The sequence below is a fragment of the Protomyctophum bolini genome, assembly GCF_963924005.1.
Source record: "Protomyctophum bolini genome assembly, chromosome: 13".
Taxonomy (NCBI): Eukaryota; Metazoa; Chordata; class Actinopteri; order Myctophiformes; family Myctophidae; genus Protomyctophum; species Protomyctophum bolini.
In genome coordinates this window covers 19,685,819-19,709,173 of record NC_137874.1, presented here as the reverse complement: position 1 = coordinate 19,709,173, position 23,355 = coordinate 19,685,819, and the positions used below count along the sequence as shown (strand labels likewise).

Sequence of the window (23,355 nt, the reverse complement as noted above, 5' to 3'; positions counted from 1 at the left end):
AAGGTGACAGCATGCAGTGCAATAGGAATAATTAACCCAAATGTGACAAAGTCATATGTCATGTCTTCTATGGTGCCAGCCTGAAGAAATGTAATAATAACGATCCCCAAAGTGCGCATTCCGTATGTGACATCAGCTGACTGGTAAAGAAAATAGTACGGACATGTTGATTGGGTAACTCTCAAACACGCCTTAAACACTCCCATGACTAATTCAAGGCCGTTTTGCGCACTCCACGGGGTGTCGAAAGCGCTTCTTAACATGCTTAAAATTGCAATATGACATACCTCACGCCCCCAGCTCATATTACTGTAATAGGTAAAACGCACCTTCAAAATCTAGCCCATAGTCTGAAACCTTCCTTATCCAGAGCCTCCAACAGTAGACACGGATGAACCTTAGTCTGAAACCTTCCTTATCCAGAGCCTCCAACAGTAGACACGGATGAACCTTAGTCTGAAACCTCCCTTATCCAGAGCCTCCAACAGTAGACACGGATGAACCTTAATCTGAAACCTCCCTTATCCAGAGCCTCCAACAGTAGACACGGATGAACCTTAGTCTGAAACCTCCCTTATCCAGAGCCTCCAACAGTAGACACGGATGAACCTTAGTCTGAAACCTTCCTTATCCAGAGCCTCCAACAGTAGACACGGATGTAAAATCACAGCGATATCTATTGGAGGCATCGTAAGTCATTAACGCCTGAGGCCGATTCCACTTGTCTTTGTCACACCTACAGTATGTTATTGCTATATCAGTGGTTGTCAAAATGTCATGTATTTGGCCGCGGACCCCCTTCTGAAAATAGTCCAGGGAGGGACCCCCGGAAGCAAAGATCTGAGTAAAATAATTTCAAAAATATATAGGCCTATACTGTATATTCAAAGATTTGCATACATTTTCAAGATTAAAAAAAGCAGATCTACAAGCTTGTAAATCTGCTATTTTTGAATAACCAAGGTATAAAATAATGGCCAAAGTGACAGAGATGCTTTCAAAATGGGATTCATAAAAGGGTTTTCAGATTCATCCTCTCCATTCCTGCACCTCTCCCCCAACCTCCAGGCGGCATTAGCCGTGTGGATCACAGTGCTGAGGTTCATGGGTGACCTTCCAGAGCCCAAGTATGAGGTGGCCATCACTGACGGCAGCGAGAAGATCCCCGTCATGACCAAGATCTATGAAACTCTGGGCAAGAGGACCTACAAGAGAGAGCTGCAAGAGCTGCAGGTCGACGCAGAGGTGAGAGACCAGGGAGAGGAGCTCAGCTAAAGGAAAGGGAGTGAATGTATTTCTAGAGCAGTGGTTCTCAACCTGTCTAGATGACAGTTAAGTAACAATTTAAGGACTTTTAAGACATTTTTAATACCTAAAAACCAAATAAAATAAAAAGAGCATTCAGTGCACCAAAATAATCAACAAGCTATACTATAAAAACTGGTAAAACATTGGCCAAAATTGTTTAGTCAAACTAAATTGAATGCCTCAACTCCTACATTCCAAGTGCTTATCGGGATTCAAAATTCAAATATGATTATTTTGCGTGGTCATGCCCAAGAATAGGTTGAGAAGCAGGCACAGCTGGTTGAAAGAGTTTTAAGTTGTTCTCTATGCGTTTGTCTCGCTTCAAATTGGGACGATGACACTGTCACTGTGATTGTATCTGTCTTACAGAACACCTCCACAGACAACCAGAAGAGGAACAGTGTCAGACACAAGTTAGTGTCCCTCACCCTCAAGAGGAAGTCCAAGATCGCGGAGGAGGTGAGACTTGCACCGCAGTCCTCTCAAACTCTCTTCACCGTCTTAAAATCTTCTCCCGTACAATGATTAGACATTCACATCTTGCTGAGCATTTCAGTGGTACTAGTATTTTCAGTACTTTTACTCCACTACATCTTCAGAGGCAAACATAATACATTGCCCAAAAAAGTGCATACTTTCTCCACCATGCTTAGGTCACTAGACGGCTGACAGAGGTGGACTACGGTCTTCAGGGGAACAGCATGCTGGAGGACCGGCCCACCTCCAACCTGGAGAAGCTCCATTTCATCATCGGCAACGGCATCCTAAGACCTGCCCTCAGGTGATCTATGCCCGAGCCCCGTACCGAGGCACTGTTGATTTCCTAGACCAAAACAAGGGGTTCTCAACCTGGAGGTCGCAAACCCTCGGGGCGCCAAATTATTATTATTTATATATTATTATTATTTGAAACTGAATGGCTGGAAAATGGAAATTAAGAGTTTACATAGTACACGTAGTACATGCATCCTTAATGATTATATCTGGTTTCATTATTTATTTACGATGTATATTTTCTCTATTATTAAGGTTATTGTAGCGGCCAATTTGTATTGGCCGCTACATGAAACTTGCCTCCTCCAAGCAGTAAAATTCTGACTGCAACTTTGCAGCTTGTCTGTTCACAACAATGGGTCAATATCACAATATTGGGAGGACAATACAATAATAATAAAAAATAGGAAGTATAATGATATCGATATATTGGCACACCCCTAATTTATAACTGTTGCCTGCTGCATGTGATCTGTCTGTTTCTCACAGGGATGAGATCTACTGCCAGATCTGTAAGCAGCTCACTCAGAATCCATCCAAGAGCAGCCATGCCCGTGGCTGGATCCTGCTCTCCCTCTGTGTGGGCTGCTTCGCACCCTCTGAAAAGTTTGTCAAGGTGAGTAGCCATAAACTCACATAATGATTATTTAGAATGTTTGTCTCCAAGGAAGATGCCTTAGTTGGTTGACATCTCTCTCTCTCTCTCTCTCTCTCTCTCTCTCTCTCTCTCTCTGCTCTCCTTTAACCCCTATATTTAATTAACTCATGGGATCCCTCAGGGGTCTATCCACCCCCCCCCCCCACACACACACACACACACACATACACCGAATCTCCAACAAAATAGCTGATCAAAATAGCTGATCTGGAATAGGCCTTCAATGGCAGTGTTGGAAAGTAAAGTTTACTTAAAGGGACACTTCACCCTTTTTGCAAAAAGATATATGTTAATGACGTTTAGAAGCTTTAGAACACTTTCCTGGGGGTCTTTATGTGTGTAATATGTGGTTTTAGATATTTTAGATTGTAGCAATGAGCCTGTTGTCTCTGATGTCATGGACACTGGTCTCAGTAAGACAGCTCTCCCCCCTATCCACAAGGAGGAGCAGTGCACCAAAGAATTATGGGAATTGTAGTCCAGGAAGGTAGTGAGACCAGTGTCCATGACATCAGAGACAACAGGCTCACTGCTACAATCTAAAATATCTAAAACCACATATTACACACATAAATACCCCCAGGAAAGTGATCTAAAGCTTCTAAACGTCATTAACATATATTTTTTAGCAAAAAGGGTGAAGTGTCCCTTTAAGTACTGTACTTAAGTACAATTTTGAGGTATTTATAGTTAGTTAGTTACTGCGAGAGTGAGGTCTAGCCAACACCAACTAGGTATTTACTTGAGTACGTCAAATTTTCAGTATTTTTACTTCTACTCTACTTAATTACTAGTTACTTTGTAGATTTTTATTATTATTAGAAAACATACATAAACCACTTCAGCACTATACACATTTCGGCCATTTGAAAATATAACCACCATCGCGGCTCATTGTGAGCTTATAGATCTGCTATTTACAAAAGATTTGTATTCATTTGAAAACATGAAACGGGACATTCTGCATTGGGAGTACATTTTACTTTTGGTACTTTAAGTACATTTTTGATGCAGATACTTCTGCAACTTTTACTTGAGTACATTTTGAATACTTCTACTTGTAATGGAGTCTACATTGCAGTATTGACACTTTTACTTAAGTAAAGCATTTGAGTACTTTTTCCAGCACTGTTCAATGGTTGTCAACTTGTTTGGTGCAGTATTTGCGGACCTTCATGCACAGTGGCCCTCCGGGCTACGCTCCGTACTGTGAGGAGAGGCTGAGGAGGACGTTCGTCAACCGTACCAGGACCCAGCCTCCGTCCTGGCTGGAGCTGCAGGTACCGTACATCTTTCCTAAAAAAGGACCCCAAATTTACAATAATTAGCCCGCAGACCCCCATTTGAAGAGATATGCCAGGGACCCCCATACAAGAAGATTTTTACGGTTCTAGCAGTGATTCTCAACCCGTTTAATTTCAAGGGCCCCCAGTTTGACATGCATATTAGTCTACAGACCCCCATTTAATGGCATTTCTATCTCTGGGACACCATATTGTGAAATCAATGTTAATTAGAGTGTATGCTCGTGTAGGACCTACGTGTACACTCTCAGAGTTCTATCATTTAGCTGGGGACCCCTGGGGGTCCCTCAAGGACCCCACTTTTACATAACACACCAGTGGTGGAAAGTATACTAAGTACATTTACTTAAGTACTGTACTTAAGTTTACAGTTTTGAGGTATTTGTACTTTACTTGAGCATTTCCAATATCCAATACATATACTTCTACTAGATTTGGATTATTATTACAAAACATATACATTACACACTTCAGCCCTATTGGGCCTATACATTTTTGCCGTATGAAAATTGCCGATCTACAAGCTCACAATGCGATGCGACGCATCCTCCACAGATACTTTACGATGTGTTTTTCTTTGCCAGGCTACTAAGTCTAAGAAGCCCATCATGTTACCGGTGACGTTTATGGACGGCACCACCAAGACGCTGCTGACAGACTCTGCCACCACAGCCAGTGAACTGTGCAATGCTCTGGCAGACAAGATCAGCCTCCGTGACCGCTTTGGATTCTCTCTATACATCGCCCTGTTTGACAAGGTATGAAGCCTGATTTACACACTCATGTTGCCAGTGGTGTAAAGCGGTGGTTCCCAAACTATTTCATGTCAAGGACCCCCAAATTGACAGTAATGAGCCTGCGGACCCCCAGGTCTGTGAGGGGGTTCCAGGGGGTCCCCAGATAAATGGGGACCCATAATTTCCTTGAGCGGTATTGTCACGATCCGTGACATGTGTTGGTTTTCATGTTTGCCAGTTATGGTTTGTGTTTTACTTTTCTGTTGTGTTCCTCTGATTTATATTATACTTATATGAAGTATTGTGTTCTTGTTTTCCTAGTTCCTGTTTGAGTTTTGCTTTACCCTTGTGTGCTTTTAGTTTGTAGAATTGTTCTTAATGTTTCCTGTCTGTCTTGTTACTGTTTGCCTCCCTTGTCAACCTGTGCTGTGATTAGCCTAGTGTTTCCACCTTGTCCTGTTTGTTCCCCAGCCTATCACAGTGCTGTTCACCTGTGCCCTTGTGTATTTATACCCCCCCTGATCCCAGTGTTTCCTTGCTAGTTCATTGTGGTATGTTGCGTGTGTCTTGTCTTGACACCTTTTGTGCTTCCAGTGTTTTTGTTTGTATTCTATAGTTCTTTTGAGTTATTAAACCTTTTGAAATGACCTGCTCTGCCTCTTCCTGCATTTGGGTCCTACAAACTCTCCTGACTTGAACCGTGACAGGTATTCTGCCCAACTTCCGTACAGTAGGGCATAGAGAAAATGGACAACACCTCTGCCCTGTGCCACTAGGTGTCGTCTCTGGGCAGCGGCACTGACCACGTGATGGACGCCGTGTCCCAGTGCGAGCAGTACGCCAAGGAGCAGGGCGCCCAGGAGAGGAACGCCCCCTGGAGGCTGTTCTTCAGGAAGGAGATCTTCACGCCGTGGCACTGCCCCGCCGAGGACGCCGTGGCCACCAATCTCGTCTACCAGCAGGTCGTCCGAGGGGTCAAGTTTGGAGAGTACCGCTGTGAACGGGTAAGCAATGACTCCATGGTGTTGGCTGGTGGAAGAGGGCGGAGGAGGAGGAGGAGGAGGAGGAGGAGGAGGAGGAGGAGGAGGAGTGGGTGTTTTTTGCCTGGCAGAGCTTTCCTGCTGAGCGTCAGGCTAATAAAATAACAAAAACTTGAATTGGAAATACATTTTAGTAAACTTAAAACAAACAAAACAACAACAACAACGTCAAAAGATGCTTAAATAAATGAAAATAATAAAGAAAATGATAGCTGGTTTTCGAACCATGGTTACTGAAGTAACCTCCAGTTGTGTGTTTCTCAGGAGGAGGACCTTTCCGAGTTGGCCTCTCAGCAGTACTACGTGGACTATGGTTGTGAGATGCTGCAGGCACGCCTGCTCACTCTCATCCCCTCCTACATCCCAGACAGAGAGATCACCTCGGCCAGGCCTGCTGAGAAGTGGGCCCAGCTCATCGTCAACACCCACAAAAAGGTATGTCTGTCGTATTTGTTTGTAAAATGGAAATATATTATTTAAGACAAAGAACTGCTTTGCTTTGGAGAAAATGGGTTCTCGACCTGGGGTCTAGGGGACCCCCAGGGGCCCTTGAAGGGGTTCCACGGGGGGGTTACAGGATTTTACCGTTTAGCTTTGCTACAGCATGTCTGGGTAAAACACGTTTGCAAGCATGTTAACAAAATAAGAAATAGATCAGCATGTAATTTGCTCCTTTTATGTATTTGTAGTAGGCCTATAGAGTATACTTACACTGGAAATCTGGGTTTTCATTGTGTACTGTAGCTGTAACATTTTCTCCAATGAATCAGGGAGTGTACACCAAGAAGAGGTTGGACAGACAGAAGGTGAAGGAGGACATTGTGGACTTTGCTCGTTTCAAGTGGCCTTTACTCTTCTCACGTTTCTACGAAGCCTTCAAATTCTCAGGTGAGTCAAACTGAGGTGCTTAGTTGGTAGGCTGTTAAGCACATGAATGAATAGTTTAGTGGGGAACACCCCTTCCCCACTGCTAAATCCCCAAACAGTGTATTTAGAAAGATCGAACGAAAATGGAGCCCATAGTGCCTATACCCTATTTTAATAATAATATCTTATTATTTTCTTTCATTAAATGAAAGAAAAATCTGGGAACAGTTGTTGTAAGTATGCAGCTTCGAAGCAATTTCTGTTGTGTTTACAAGGCAAATAAAACACTTTTCTGAGCTACTATATCTTTGTAGCATATTATATTTAATAAAGAGCAAGTTGCTTCATAATATTCAGATCTATTTATTATTCTTATGGCTCTCTTCTGTAATATAACAAGAAACCCTATACCACTTTTCTGGATCTGGGCCCACATGAAAATCTTGAAAGTGTACGTGGGCCACCCATCTGACCACTAAAGGGGTATATCAGTGCTGCATGCATTTTCAGACTTCAAAGTACGTTTTTTTGAAAGATTTGTTTTGGGCTTTTGCCTTTATTGATAGTTATTAGTGAATTTATTAATTTTAATGTAATTTCAATGTTATATTATCAATAAAATCGTAGTGTTTTGCCAATTATTTGACAACCCCGTCGCGGCCCACCAGGTTGGGAATTGTTGCTGTATATTGACGTGTTCCCCCAACCAGGGGCGGTCAGTCAAATCATCGTTTATTGTTCAACTGCTCTCTTTTTGCTGTTGCTGATGAATGGATGCCGTGTTGTGACTGTCTGTGCCACGTACAGGTCCCAGTCTGCCCAAGAACGACGTGATAGTGGCAGTGAACTGGACCGGCGTTTACTTTGTGGACGAACAGGAGCAGGTTCTTCTGGAACTCTCTTTCCCAGAACTCACTGCTGTGTCCAGCAGCAGGTACAGTATACAATGTTCCACATAATCATCACTGAAGAAAATACAATATTTGCCTCTGAGATGTACAATAGTGGAGTAGAAGTACCTAAAAGTATAGGAAATTGGAAATACAAATACCTCAAAATTGTACTCGCAGTAACTCGTAGTTACTAGTTAGCTAGCTTAGTTACTATCCACCACTGGAAGCAACAGTCACAATGAAAGTGTTTATTTGCTACAGTAGATAGATACATACCGTACAGTATATGACATAAAATACATTCATGCAATAGGTATGTAACCATTCACGCTACTCGCGATACGATAAAGGTACAAAAAAATATTTTTTTCTTATTATTTTTCTTACACAAATCCAGTATTTTCTTTCTTATTCTGTATGCGTGTGACATCATCATCGTACCCGGACGTTATGCGGGAACGCCCAATGAGTGGCAAAAACTACTTTCTGGCTTTGACAGCCCATATACATCCAAACAGAAAAGGTCTATCTGATTGCATTAAACGACATTAAACTCTCTTTGTCACTCACTTTATGCATGCACATACAGTAGCAAATGGCTGAAAACAATTTTTTATCAATTCTCTTACAAAGATCCTGTATTTTCTTTTTCTTTACACGCCGTCTGCCGTTTTATCACAGTCGCTCTGGATTAAGAGTGTCTGCTAAATTGCAAATTGTATCACGATTCAAATTGCGATTTAACCGCGATCGATTTTAATCGATATATCGTTACATGTCTACATGCAAACACTATAGATACCGTAGCTAAACGTGTATGCATGCTGTGTGGTATAGAAACAGGTGGCAGGTATTGGATGATTGAATTACATATTGTAACACCATTACTGTCCTTCTAGAGGGGGTAAACTCCAGGGCCAGAGTTTTACCCTGGCCACCGTGAAGGGAGACGAATACACCTTCACCTCCAACAACGCAGAGGACATCCGGGACCTTGTGGTGGCATTCCTAGAGGGTCTGAGGAAGAGGTCAAAGTACGTGGTGGCTCTGACGGACTGCCCCAACCCTGGTGAGATTCGTGGATCATTTCATTGAATAAAAACAAGGGCAACCTTTGTGAGTTAGCTGCCATCCAAAGGTTAAATATAATTTGAAGAGCTGGGCCAACCCTGGTATTGTGATGTAAGATTTAAATCAGCAGGTTGGCCTAGTGCTTTGTTTGCAGAACTGAGCCTGACTCTATCCAGAGAACAGAAAAAATATTCACCATTCACCATTGCTACCCCAATCGATTCGTTTTTTTATTTGAAAGCCTGTCCAGTAAATAGTAAGTAAGGGGCGCATACATCATCTCATGAACAACTGAATTTATGTGATTGGTTAGAAGATTTCCTCGTCTACATATGATGTAAATTCTCCCTGTCAATGGCATTTAATGTTTGTGTTGCCACAAATTTACGTCATATTTGAGAATATTGAGACGTGTGGGGACAAAAGCTCTATATAGGAGGGGCTAGCGCCCCTCAAATATCACACCCGTGTGAATTGAGGGGCGCTCTTATCATCATACGTCATCATACATCATCTCATTCTGGCCAATCACAATTTGCGTCCTCACTTTTGTCTTCAATGTTTGTGTTTACACACTTGTTGACCCTCAATGCTGGACATAAAAACCTGAGGGTACATCATTCAAATGTGTAATTGAGGAGGTTTAGGGAAAACATATAAATATCAAATAGTAAAAAGCTTCTTTTTGAAAAACATATTACAAAAACATATATTTACCTGCATAGTAGAGATACAGATATGGGATTATGGTAACGGGACCTATCTCCTATAGCCTGGTAATAACCGCCCAAATGCCGTAACTGTAGAAGTCAATCTGTACTTTTTGGGACAAGAGGGGTACTTGGGAATTGCACTAAAGAATTAAATTTAATTTAGTGACTGGGTGGTTTACCACTACCAGACTACCCATAATGGTTACTGTATACACAATATATCATTTCAGCGAAGGTAAAAAACTGTCCTTGAAGCACGATATTTTTATGGCACATATTTGTCCTCTGTTACCAGAGGGAGAATCCACGTTCCTCAGCTTCTCCAAGGGTGATCTGATTATTCTGGATGAGCACACTGGGGAGCATGTGATGAACTCAGGCTGGGCTCACGGCCTCAATGACAGGACCAAACAGAGAGGGGACTTCCCCGCTGACTGTGTCTATGTGCTGCCAAGCATCACCAGGCCGCAGTATGACATAGTGGTGAGTGTATGAGCTCTGGGTTGAAAACGTTAAATCCATAGTGTATACAGAAAAGGACCAACCCCCAACCCTGAACGAGGGCAATCTAGAGGTGTACAGTGCATAGTTAAACTGAATCAATCTACAGGTGTACAGTGCATAGTTAAACTGAATCAATCTACAGGTGTACAGTGCATAGTTAAACTGAATCAATCTACAGGTGTACAGTGCATAGTTAAACTGAATCAATCTAGAGGTGTACAGTGCATAGTTAAACTGAATCAATCTAGAGGTGTACAGTGCATAGTTAAACTGAATGCAGGATGACCACCATGGCCACGTTTCATTTTTTCATTTTTCTTTTAAAACTTTTTACAAGACACCAGAAGGTTTAAAGTCCAACTTCCTGGATGCTTGACTGTTGCCTCCAATGATTCCTTTTATCTTGCTGAGCTGAGCGATCAAACTGCCTCTACATATCTCTCATGACAGCTTCACCGTGTGCCTTCAAGGGGCCCGATAGACATGTTGACCACTTATTTCAAGCCACACACAGATCAGAATCCATATTGCATGGACTGCTCCTCATGCAGTCCACCTCCCCTTTTCAGATCTTTCTCCTGTTTATTGGAGAGCTCCAGCTCAATGGTAATGAGGAATCATGTTTAATAATGTTACAAAACTGTGCACAGACAAGAGTCTTGAAGAGATTGCAATACCGGTAATTCTCCGTTGTCCTCTAGCTGTCCTATATTTATCTTGCCTTGTGGGTGGACGGTGGATGGTGGATGGTGGACGGTGGCCGCTGGACGGTGGACATCATAAACGTAACACGCCCACATATGGAGACTTTCCGGCCGCAATTAAAGCGGCATGGAAACACCTCCATGTCACAAACGTAACATGCCCGCATTTAATATTATATATCACAATCAACTTTATTGTCACCAGTGTTAAAGGGATATTTCACTTTCAAAACAAGTTTGTGGTCATTTTATCGTCTACTCTGGCTTTTGTGAACACCCCAAACTGTTTTTAAGTTGCTTGATTCAGTATTGATATTCATTTTATTAGACATACCCCCTTCCTATACAAAGCCACTGTAACTTCTTACTCCATTTTAACCATGATAGATTACATCCTTGGTTCTGGTGACTCTTACTGCCCTCCTAATATATATATATATATATATATATATATATATATATATATATATATATTATTTTTTTATAAATGAAAAACGTAATTTAAAAAATAAAAGAATACAAATAATAATGATGATGGTAATAATAAATAAATAAATACATAAATAAATAAAATAAAAACATTAGAAGGACAATATCAGTCACCAAAACCAAGGACGGGTGTTTTCAATTAATCTTTCATGGTTAAAATGGAGTTTGAAGTCACAATGGATTCATGAATATCTCTAAATACTCAGTCAAGCAACTTACAAACTGTCTGGGGTGTTCCCAAAAGCTTGAGTAGACGATAAAGCAAATTGAAAAATCCCAATAACACTCCACACACTATCCACACTCACGGCTGACCGTAGAATTCTATCCCCTTACCAGCTTGCCCTCAGAGAGTCAAACGACGCACTCCCTCAGTCAGCTGCTAGGAAGGAGTCCCTTTGTAGTGGCATGCTGTGCCCCCACCCCTCGTTTTTCCACAATATACCTTTTGCTGCTACTGGAGCTTTTACCATTATGTAATGTATTGTATGTTATGTGTCCTCCAAGCCCCTACTTCCATGCTGTTATCAAACAAATATCCAATCACTCCATATACAGACATGAAAGGGACACAGACAAATAGACTGGCACTGTAGGCATTTGACAATGAGTACAGTATGGCATAAACCTTGTGGGACATGCATACCCGCAACTTGCGCATTTCGGACTGGCATTAAACCACACCTTGAGTGGTTCCCGAGTATACTGCCCGACAGGTTGACAACTTGGAATTTTCAAGTTGTTGTTTTCTTTATTGTTCTTTTCTAACTTGCTCTTTCTGTCCAAGACTCTAGTAAGCATGACCCCTGACCAGAGGAAAAGGTCTGCTGGTTCATCTCAGCTGGTCCTGACTGACAAGGAAGACATGATCAAACCCTACACCCTGGAAGAGTTCTCCTATGACTACTTCAGGTGACAGTCCTGTTCACAAATAGAATTCCGCACATTGAAACACAATCTACAAAAAGAGAGGTGTTAATGGAGAGCAAAAGGTTTTGACAAAGATGTGTTTAACATAATCATCATCATGTTAACTGTCTAAAAATCTAATAACCAGAAATGTATTGAAACAGACTTAACCAACTTAAAGCGGCACTACCAGTATGTCATATAACTTCAGGTGGTTGCAAAATCGTGTCAAAGGTGAATCTTGACCTGATGGTCAAGATTCAATTCATCCCCTGAGGAAGCAGACAGGTCAAGTTTATTTGTATGTCCCAAGACGGGCAATTCATAATCCAGCAGATAATAAAAACTCTAAAAACACAGTAAACATACATAAACAAGAACAGACAGACTTATGTGTCACAATATCCAAATAATAACAGTTTAATTATGAAGTGAAAACCATCCTCACACCCATCCCCCTGAAACTAAACAGCAGCTACAGTACCTTCTACTCTAGGCTCTATTAGCTCAATGGTGAAAAAAGTTACATAATGCAGCTTTAATCTTGCTCATGTAGTTCAATCGAATATCAGTTATTTGTCATCCTTTCTTATTATTTCAACAAACCCACACCCAAACGTTTTAATAGATTTTTTATAATCTACTAAATCGATTAGTCTGTTTTTACCGCCGCAGAAATATTGAAAATGGCTGATCACAAAATCTCACAATGTGTGTGAGCCCGTAGATATTTGTCTCTGGGTGGACAGATTCATAATTGGTCATTAATCACGGCCGAGGCTCCCTGCTCAGGCACTCTGAGCATTTTGGTGACATTTAGCCTCACTTTAGCCTAAATATTTTATCGATGTTGGATAAGGTTTCCAGTCTAGAATTCCATGCTCTATTGATGTTGCTATACCGTTAGGAGAGATAACAGGCAAACGTTGATCAATAAAAATGACAATGCCTCTACATTCTCTAATTGGACCCGTAAGGGTCCATTTGGTTTCATTTAACACTCTCAAGAGTTAAAGATCTATAAGGGTCCATTTGGTTACCAACTTTCGCTCCCGGACCACTGGTTGAGAACCAATGGTGTATAGCTCCTCTCCTCTGCCTCCATGGCCCCCTCCTAAGAGCACTCTGAGCAGAGTCTTACTGTAGCTCCTCTCCTCCTCCTCCAGGCCCCCTCCTAAGAGCACTCTGAGCAGAGTCTTACTGTAGCTCCTCTCCTCCTCCAGGCCCCCTCCTAAGAGCACTCTGAGCAGAGTCTTACTGTAGCTCCTCTCCTCCTCCTCCAGGCCCCCTCCTAAGAGCACTCTGAGCAGAGTCTTACTGTAGCTCCTCTCCTCCTCCTCCAGGCCCCCTCCTAAGAGCACTCTGAGCAGAGTCTTACTGTAGCTCCTCTCCTCCTCCTCCAGGCCCCCTCCTAAGAGCACTCTGAGCAGAGTCTTACTGTAGCTCCTCTCCTCTGCCTCCAGGCCCCCTCCTAAGAGCACTCTGAGCAGAGTCTTACTGTAGCTCCTCTCCTCTGCCTCCAGGCCCCCTCCTAAGAGCACTCTGAGCAGAGTCTTACTGTTGCTCCTCTCCTCTGCCTCCAGGCCCCCTCCTAAGAGCACTCTGAGCAGAGTCTTACTGTAGCTCCTCTCCTCCTCCTCCAGGCCCCCTCCTAAGAGCACTCTGAGCAGAGTCTTACTGTAGCTCCTCTCCTCTGCCTCCAGGCCCCCTCCTAAGAGCACTCTGAGCAGAGTCTTACTGTAGCTCCTCTCCTCTCCTCTGCCTCCAGGCCCCCTCCTAAGAGCACTCTGAGCAGGGTGATGACCATCACCAAGACCATGAAGGGAAAGGAGCACCTGTGGAGCTGCACCAGAGAGCCTCTCAAACAGCCTTTACTCAAGAAGGTTCTGGTCCACGAAGAACTGGCGCAGGAAGCCTGTTCGGCATTCAGTGATATCCTTTCATATATGTACTGTATGTGTGTGTTCATTCATTCATTCAGTGATATCCTTTCATATAGGTACTGTATGTGTGTGTGTGTTCATTCATTCATTTGAATATTGGTCTTAAAACTTGACCTGAATTCTTTGTTAATGGTACAAGATACCAGGGTTGTGGCTCTTTCGGAGCGGGAACTCTGGGGGGTGGGAGGGGTAAAATACTCATGTTTGTATGTAGGCCTACGTTTTTTGTGTGTACGCACACATGCATGCAAGCATGGTGCTTACTGCTTATCTTTTGCTGTGAATGTCATGGGGTTTCTCTGTTACTGATCCTTGACCATGGCTGTACCTGTGATGAAGTATATGGGGGACTACCCGTCCAAACGCCTGCGCTCACTCTCTGAGCTCACTGACCAGATCTTTGAAGGAGCCCTGAAGGCTGAGCCTCTGAAAGACGAGATCTTCTGTCAGATCCTCAAACAGCTTACTGATAATCACGTCAAGTAAGTGTGGGCAGCAGGCACACATTATAATCATTATATGCACATGAAGACAGAAGACATGTAACAAACAGAACTAAAATAAGTGTCGTGTTCATATACGTCCAAGAATTTCCACCATGATTATGTTGTACGTGCATGAGACAAGAAAACACCTTGAATGAACCTTGTTGAAATGAAAACCTGTCCCCTATGCTTCTGTTTGACTGGGTATATGCATGAGCATGTGATATTATATGGTGTGTGTGTGTGTGTGTGTGTGTGTGTGTGTGTGTGTGTGTGTGTGTGTGTGTGTGTGTGTGTGTGTGTGTGTGTGTGTGTGTGTGTGTGTGTGTGTGTGTGTGTGTGTGTGTGTGTGTGTGTGTGTGTGTGTGTGTGTGTGTGTGCGCGTGTGCGTGTGCGTGCGTGCGTGTGCGTGCGCGTGTTACGTATGATTCTTGGTGACAATTATTTATGTATTACCATGTTTTGTTTGGTTGCATTTAACTTAATCCAGAGCGATTTACAGTAAGTAAATCTGGAATTGTAAATTGTTGATGCAGGTACAGTGAGGAGAAGGGTTGGGAGCTACTGTGGCTGTGCACGGGCCTGTTCCCTCCCAGTAATGTCCTGCTGCCTCATGTCCAGAAGTTTCTACAGGCCAAGAAACACCATCCACTAGCTCCAGACTGCATGCAGCGGCTGCAGAAGGCCTTAAGGTGGAGCTTCGCATAACATTTGTAGCATGCCTCTCATCTGCCTCTCTCTATTATTCCTCTGTTTCAATCTTATACTTATTTCAAAGTTTCTCTTTTCATTTATGCTAATCCTCTGATCTGTGATCGGCACTGTAGAAATGGATCCAGGAAGTACCCTCCACACCTGGTTGAGGTGGAGGCCATACAGCACAAGACCACTCAAATCTTTCACAAAGTGTACTTCCCTGATGATGCGGATGAGGTGAGTCCTCATCAACACAGTAAAACCCTTCACTTTATGAGGATGAGGTGAGCCCTCATCAACACAGTAAAACCCTTCACGTTAATTCAACCAGTACATTTGGTTCTATATTAGTTTCCAATGTTGAGTAAAATAACAACAATAAGAGTAAAATCTATTTATACTGGCCTTATCATAGACAGAGCATTCTGAATTAACACATTGTTCCACAGGTGTTTGAGGTGGAGTCGAGCACCAAGGCCAAAGACTTCTGTCACAATATTTCTGGGCGTCTGATGCTCAAGTCCGCTGAGGGCTTTAGCCTCTTTGTCAAGATCACTGACAAGGTAATGTGACTGCATATCAGTCTAAATAACCTTTCTTACTGTCAAACCTACAGGATGAACAGCTGTAAAGGAACACACTGGTGTCATTAACTGTAATTGTCAATTCACACTTTCACAAGTTCCAAGAATTTGATTCTCATACCATAGTGATTACAACGGATGTAATCCTATGGCTTCCATGAAAACCAAACTGTATGCTTTGGAAAATGGTCGACAGTATATCATGTATATAGTGAGTCATAGGCAATCGGCTAAACATCCCAGACCCCTGCCATGGTGCTTTAAACATTCAGCTAATATATAAATGATATATATTTACATATATATATTTTTAATTGTACTACATGGTAAAGCTGTTCTGTGATTCTCCAGGTCATTAGTGTGCCTGATGGCGATTTCTTCTTCGACTTTGTGAGGCACCTGACTGACTGGATTAAAAAAGCTCGCCATGTTAAAGACGGTAAAGGCTAGACTGTAATCAATGGTTCTCAACCTTTTCAGGACCCCGTTTTTGTGACCCCCGTTGTGAGCTTGTAGATCGTCTATTTTAACAATTTTGACAATTTGGCCAATGTTTGACAGTTTTTATTATGTTTGTTACTTTTGATGCAGTAATGGTCTAGGTATTAACCCATTTAGATCTGAGGACGATTCTAAATGTCTTCGTTCTCAAACATTTTCATGTCAAGGACCCCCATGTAATTGGCCACTGACTGCCATCTGAAAATATGTAGTTCCAGGGACCCCCCCAGAAGATTTGAGTTAAAAACATTAGCTCTGAAAGAATATATATTCAAAGATTTGTGCCACATTTTTAACGATTCTTCAAAAATAGCAGACCGACAAGCTTGTAGCACGGCACTCGGTGCCACGCTACGAGCTTGGAGATCTGCTATTATTCAATAGCTAAAGGAGTTTCCGTCCAAAACGATCTTAAAAGTACTTAAATTGTCACTTCACTGCCATCTGGGAACCCCCTTAAATCATGTTGGGACCGACCCACAGGTTGAGAACCACTAGTTTAGGTGGACAACAGTGTTTGTATGTGACTGTCTGTCGTTGTGTGAATGGAGTCTTACTTTATACAAGCTGGCGGTCAAGGCAGACTCTCAGTAGTACTTCTCCCTGTGTCTCAAGGCGTAGTGCCTTCACTGACATACCAGGTGTTCTTTATGAAGAAGCTGTGGACTAATACCATCCCGGGGAAAGACTCCATGGCAGACTCCATCTTCCACTACTACCAAGTGAGTACAGCACATGATATCTTCTCGTCCCTGAACACATTTATTGCCAAATGAATCCATCCTAATCCCCGTTTCACTGCCGATGTCTTTAAATCCTTTGAAGAATCACCTGATAGTCGCTCAATTGCAAAATATTCAAATTCTCATTTGAGAGATTGCTGTTCAAACATACATTTCAGATGGTGATCTGCTGAGGAGTGTATCTATGTTCAATATTACCCCACATTGCTCTGTTGACCGCTTGTGGGTGCTATTGTTGTGTGCGATCCACTTTCTAAATGGACATATACAATCTTTATAAAGGTTTCACCTCTATGAACATAATTGCTTCACAAGAACAATTATTGTTGCTAAAAGATTCAAGGAAACAGAATATATTTTTTACATGAATAGATCATCAACAACTTGTACAAGTTACCTTGTAGAAACAAGACAGCAGTGCAGTTATGCATTATAGTTGATAATATGCATCCAAAAGATATATCATTATTTTGGTAAATCTCTCAGTTTACTGCTGTATTTAGGCCAGTGATTTTCAACCCTTTTTATATCAGGGTCCATTATTCAGCATTTGAGCAATGGGCCACCATGAGATTTAGCCTCTCCGACCCAAAACTAAAGTATATTTATTGTTGGATAAGATTGGTCCACAATTCCATGCTGTATTGATGTGGTACCATATGAGAGATAACGGGCCTGGCAAACGTTGATCAAAATAACAATTATTTTACATTCTCTAATGTTTTCTAAGATTTAAGATTTGTTTTTGGCTTTATTGATAGTAATTAGTGAAGACAGACAGGAAAGAAGGAGAGAGAGAAGGGGAGAGACATGCAGCGAAGTTAGTCATGATGAACGGGACTCGAATATACACAACGTGCTGTCAGGTCAGAGCCTACGTATATGTGGCATGCGCCTGGACCACTTGGCCAGCGGGCCCAAAGAGCAGATGTTTTAAGAGAGTTAGCTGAGGACTACCTGGAACCCCCTCAATGACCACTGGTGGCCCCCTGGACCACTGGTTGAGAACCACTGATTTCGGCAGGATTGTTTCTATATGGCCATACTAATGTATAAGAACAAACTCAGTTCACACGGGTGTGATTTTTATTAGAACAACAGTATTGAGATGTTTTGATTGCCGCAGATTCAGAATATCCTAAGAAAGGGTTATTCTATTCAGGACAATTGTAATAAATACACTACCTGGCTCCCACACAAGTGTACCAGCATGTCCTTTGTAGACACAGAACCCAAATATGTAGAGACTCGGACTACTCACACAAACACTCACACAAACACTCGATTAATCTCTCCCCACAACTCCTCCTTTTCGTCTCTCTCGCTGTTGGAGCAGGAGTTGCCTAAATATCTCCGTGGCTACCACAAGTGTACCAGAGAGGAGGTCTACCAGCTGGCTGCTCTCATCTACAGGGTGAAGTTTGAGGAGGACAAGTCCAACTTCCAGCTTCCCAAAATCCTCAAAGAGCTCGTCCCTCAGGACCAGATCCGACATCTCTCTCCTGAAGACTGGAAGAGAGTTAGTGGCAAAACTAAGATATTTCTCATGAAACTAAATATTCAGGAAATCCACAGGTTATGAAAAGTCTTAAATGTTTTGTCAAAGAAAATTCTCTAATAATGATTACTTGTTTTGATGTGAAACTAGTCTTAAATTTGAGTGGTATTAAACTTAATTTAAATGACTGATACCTGTGGATTAGCTGGTATTATATTCATATATATATTTTGTTATTGAATGATACTTAGTCTGCTAGTTAGTTCAGTCAGCATACACTCAAGACGTTAACATGCTTGTGCACAGCATTACAATGTATACATACAGTGTTCTGAAAGTCCCATAAGTCATTGACTGATCTAGGTAAGATGGCCAATTGGGCAAACTCACCTAAGTCTGTGTTCTTTCTGCGTTCCTTCTGTGTATGCGTTCCTGGTTTGTTGTTGGCTCTGCTATTAGTTGTGTTCCCCATGGGTAGTTGTTATTGCGAACGCAGTGATTGCGAATTCAGTGAGCACTTACTACGAGTAAGACGCGCGAACGCGGGAAGCGAACGCAGATCGTAAATTGCAATAACAATTAGAATAAATTGTGTCCATATATGGGCACAAAAGGGGCCAGGTCCACAACAAACAAATCACTGGCCCCTTTTGTGCCCATATATGGAGCTGAGTGGACCTGGCCCCTTTTGTGTGTGTGTTTGTAACACACTCCATATTTGGATAGCGGGACAGACACACGGACACACAGACAGACAGACAGACAGACATGATCTGCTAGGTCTCATAGTAAGTGCTCACTGCGTTCGCAATGAGACCTAGCAGATCATGTCTGTCTGTCTGTCTGTCTGTCCGTGTGTCTGTCCCGCTATCCAAATATGGAGTGTGTTACATCAGCAATCACTCAGCTCCATATATGGGCACAAAAGGGGCCAGGTCCACTCAGCTCCATATATGGGCACAAAAGGGGCCAGGTCCACATATACAGTAACAGCGGGACAGAGACACAGACAGACATGATCTGCAGGGTCTCAGCTGCGTTCGCTTCCCGCGTTTGCGCGTCTTACTGGTAGTAAGTGCTCACTGCATTCGCAATGAGACCTAGCAGATCATGTCTGTCTGTCCGTGTGTCCGTGTGTCTGTCCCGCTATCCAAATATGGAGTGTGTTGCATCAGCAATCACTCAGCTCCATATATGGGCACAAAAGGGGCCAGGTCCACTCAGCTCCATATATGGGCACAAAAGGGGCCAGGTCCACATATACAGTAACAGCGGGACAGACACACAGACAGACAGACAGACATGATCTGCAGGGTCTCAGCTGCGTTCGCTTCCCGCGTTTGCGCGTCTTACTGGTTGTATATCTATCTCTCCCTGCTCTTAAGGGTAATCTAATTGTGCTAAGCATGGAGAAAAATGTAAAGAGCCTAAACGCCAAGATGAAATATATCCACACTTTTATTCACATTCTATAATAAAATATTGGTTCCATCTATTTGTGAGTATTCTGACTGAACTATATTTAATGAAAATGTGCTTTTAGATATGGAGCAACACATACTTTGATGTTATTTACTGCACTCATCATTTTCCTTTTTTGTGTTGCTTCCAGTCCATCATGTCATTATACAACAAACATTCCGGGAAGTCCAGAGAGGAAGCGAAGCTTACTTTTCTAAAAATCATTTTCAAATGGCCCACCTTTGGCTCTGCGTTCTTTGAAGTCAAGGTAAAGACCCTGAGTCTACCCCAATCCTAGTGGGGGAAATAATCCCCCACGATTTACAACTGAGACAATAACCATGTATATTTTCTTCCATGACAAATCTCTCAATACATTCTATGATAATACAAAAGTGTTAGCTGTTATATGGATGTCTTCTTTTATGACAAACCGGCATTTTATTCTCCTGTTCACGGTGCAAAATATTCCTGTTTTCCTTTTTTTGTGCAGCAAACAACTGATCCAAATTACCCAGAGACCCTCTTGATAGCGATCAACAAACATGGAGTCAGTCTGATTGACCCCAAGTCCAGGGTAGGTCTATATGAATACAGTAAGCTTAAAATCGTTGTCAACCAAGGAAGTGATTACAGAAATGATGCTACCGTCTACAAAATTGTACTACATACTGAACTCATGAACCTCGCTGCTGAGGGAACTCAGCCTGTCAAACATGAACGAAACATTGTTTGTTGTTGGAGTTTATGTATGTAGAGAAACCAATACACTTCCCAGTGACCTTCAGTGGTTCAGCCATCTCCTTTCCTGCAAGGTTGGGAAATCCCACATGGGACTATTTTGTTCCTGGTTGACGTCTAATATTAATTTGGAAATGAGATAAACACATGATCACCCAGCATTCGTCATTGCCCTCTTGTCCAACCTCTGGGAACATGAATGCCCATGCACGTGATCATCTATAGCACTGGTTCCCCTCTGGGAATATGAATGCCCATGCACGTGATCATCTATAGCACTGGTTCCCAAACACTGGGAATATGAATGCCCATGCACGTGATAATCTATAGCACTGGTTCCCCTCTGGGAATATGAATGCCCATGCACGTGATCATCTATAGCACTGGTTCCCCTCTGGGAATATGAATGCCCATGCACGTGATCATCTATAGCACTGGTTCCCCTCTGGGAATATGAATGCCCATGCACGTGATCATCTATAGCACTGGTTCCCAACCTCTGGGAATATGAATGCCCATGCACGTGATCATCTATAGCACTGGTTCCCAACCTCTGGGAATATGAATGCCCATGCACGTGATCATCTATAGCACTGGTTCCCAAACACTGGGAATATGAATGCCCATGCACGTGATCATCTATAGCACTGGTTCCCAAACACTGGGTCGGGATCCATTTGTGTGTCATTGATGTTTTTATGGGTTGCTTCATTTTCTCTCTCTTCTCTATGCTGTAGGACATCCTTTCAAGTTTTCAAATGTATAGAAATCTTTTGAAAATTGCTTGTAGCTTGTACTGTAGATCGGCTTTTTTCAAATGGCCGAAATGTACTGTATATAGGATGTTAATTGAATGTTTTGTAATAATAATTCAAATCTACAAAGTAACTAGTAACTAACATTTTCAAAGTTTAGTGGAGTAAAAGTACAACATTTGTCTGAGATGTAGTGGAGTAGAATGTACAAATACTCAAGTACAGCACTTAAGTAAATGCACTTGGTTACTTTCCACCTGACTTTCTTTGTAGGACATCCTCACCACACACCCGTTCACCAAGATCTCCAACTGGAGCAGTGGCAACACCTACTTCCACATCACCATCGGCAACCTGGTCCGAGGCAGCAAGCTGCTGTGTGAAACCTCTCTGGTGAGCTACTGGGCACATATTACTACATGCAGGATATATTTAGGAAATCAGGAGATGTAGGAGATCAAGACAAGAAATACATTAAGAAAAAATGATCGTTCCACGCACGCACGCACGCACACACACACACACACACACACACACACACACACACACACACACACACACACACACACACACACACTCGTATAGGGTCTCTCTTCATATTAAACATATGAAAACCTGATTTTTTTTTATATAATAATAATCGTCATATTCATGTTAAAAAAAATTCCACTGTCTATAATTATTGTTTTCTTTTCTTTTAAGTATAAAAGTAATTAAATATATATCTTACTTGTTATATCTGCCTTGTGCAACTTTTGTTCACAAAGCCTAAAAGCAAAAAATAATTAATGAAATTTGTATTCATATAATAATGTTCAACGACATCAAACAATTAAATCGTTAATCGCAATTATTTGTATGACAACCATATGAAATACTACTCATACTACTCAATGAGTAGTACTCATACTACTCAATGAGTAGAAATACTACTCAATACTACTCATTGGGGACTGGTTGTCCCAGTGGTGTTCGCCTGTTCGGTAAGAACTCAACCGAGATGTGGAGACCCGTGACACAACGATATCTGGGTTGTAAGGCCAAATATCGCAGAGATATCTGGCCAAATATTCGGACTCGTACGGAAGGCGAGGAGCGAGTCAGTGACTGTCTGTCTTATATGATGATCCCCAGGGCTACAAGATGGACGACCTCCTGACCTCCTACATCAGCCAGATGTTGGCTACCATGACCAAACAGCGCAGTTCCCGCGGCAAATGAACTGATGGATATTCATTGATCTCCCTTAGATCCTGATCTGTCTTTGTAAGGCCCCATACACACATACAGAACACATGTTCTGTGTCTTGTCTGTGTTTAATGGCCGCCACAGTGCATTTCCAGTGGGAGTCACATGGTTTGACCAAACATTTGTTTGATGGGCAGAACACAGCCATCAAACACAAATGTTTGGTCAAACCATGTGACTCCCATTGGAAATGTATTGTGGCGGCCATTCAAATGGAGGGGAAACACTTTGGATGTTGTCCCAACTGGAAATTACATTGAATGTTGCCCAATCAACGCTCCCAGGCTGTAGACTGGTGCGCTCTGTTATGAAACGAGTAATGTTCTGTCTTTTGATTAATCTCCGTCCTGGGCGTTCTGTATGTGTGTATGGGGCCTCCGGGTTTGTGACTCCATGAATTGGAGTGGCCATCAAACACGGACAAGACACCAGACAGGTGTTTTATGTGTGAGTGCAGCCTATAAGATGGCAGTGGTGTGAATCAATCCAGCAGGGTTCGTAACACTGTCCTCTTCCATCAACACCAGGCCACCAAGATGTACTATAACAGTTGCATCCATGCAGACATTATGCACTTGTTACATATCTGTGAAACATCGACAGCAACAGTCTGAAAACGTGACGTGCTGATATACTAAGAGAAATGTACTGTACACATTTCTAAGCCTCCTGCATATTGATGTACTCAAAACTTGACATGCTGGCTTTCTTGACTTATGTGGTGTGAC

At 42.4% G+C, this 23,355-nt stretch overlaps 1 protein-coding gene across 1 annotated transcript in view; it reads left to right on the top strand.

The window, feature by feature from the left end:
• myo7ab (myosin VIIAb) overlaps positions 1-22,680 on the top strand; it is a gene marked incomplete at its 5' end in the record, with an annotated part of 42,277 nt that extends 19,597 nt beyond the window's left edge. Inside the window, 25 exon segments of the mRNA XM_080781082.1 lie at positions 1,069-1,245; positions 1,678-1,767; positions 1,962-2,089; positions 2,572-2,698; positions 3,901-4,020; positions 4,629-4,802; positions 5,558-5,785; positions 6,086-6,256; positions 6,592-6,709; positions 7,496-7,622; positions 8,481-8,650; positions 9,661-9,848; positions 11,850-11,974; positions 13,740-13,900; positions 14,240-14,396; positions 14,936-15,091; positions 15,227-15,332; positions 15,545-15,658; positions 16,031-16,118; positions 16,796-16,902; positions 18,260-18,442; positions 20,034-20,150; positions 20,376-20,459; positions 21,652-21,771; positions 22,513-22,680. Of these exon segments, the coding sequence (XP_080637208.1) occupies positions 1,069-1,245; positions 1,678-1,767; positions 1,962-2,089; positions 2,572-2,698; positions 3,901-4,020; positions 4,629-4,802; positions 5,558-5,785; positions 6,086-6,256; positions 6,592-6,709; positions 7,496-7,622; positions 8,481-8,650; positions 9,661-9,848; positions 11,850-11,974; positions 13,740-13,900; positions 14,240-14,396; positions 14,936-15,091; positions 15,227-15,332; positions 15,545-15,658; positions 16,031-16,118; positions 16,796-16,902; positions 18,260-18,442; positions 20,034-20,150; positions 20,376-20,459; positions 21,652-21,771; positions 22,513-22,599 (3,423 nt within the window). The 3' untranslated portion in view covers positions 22,600-22,680.
• Positions 22,681-23,355: the final 675 nt, after the last annotated feature.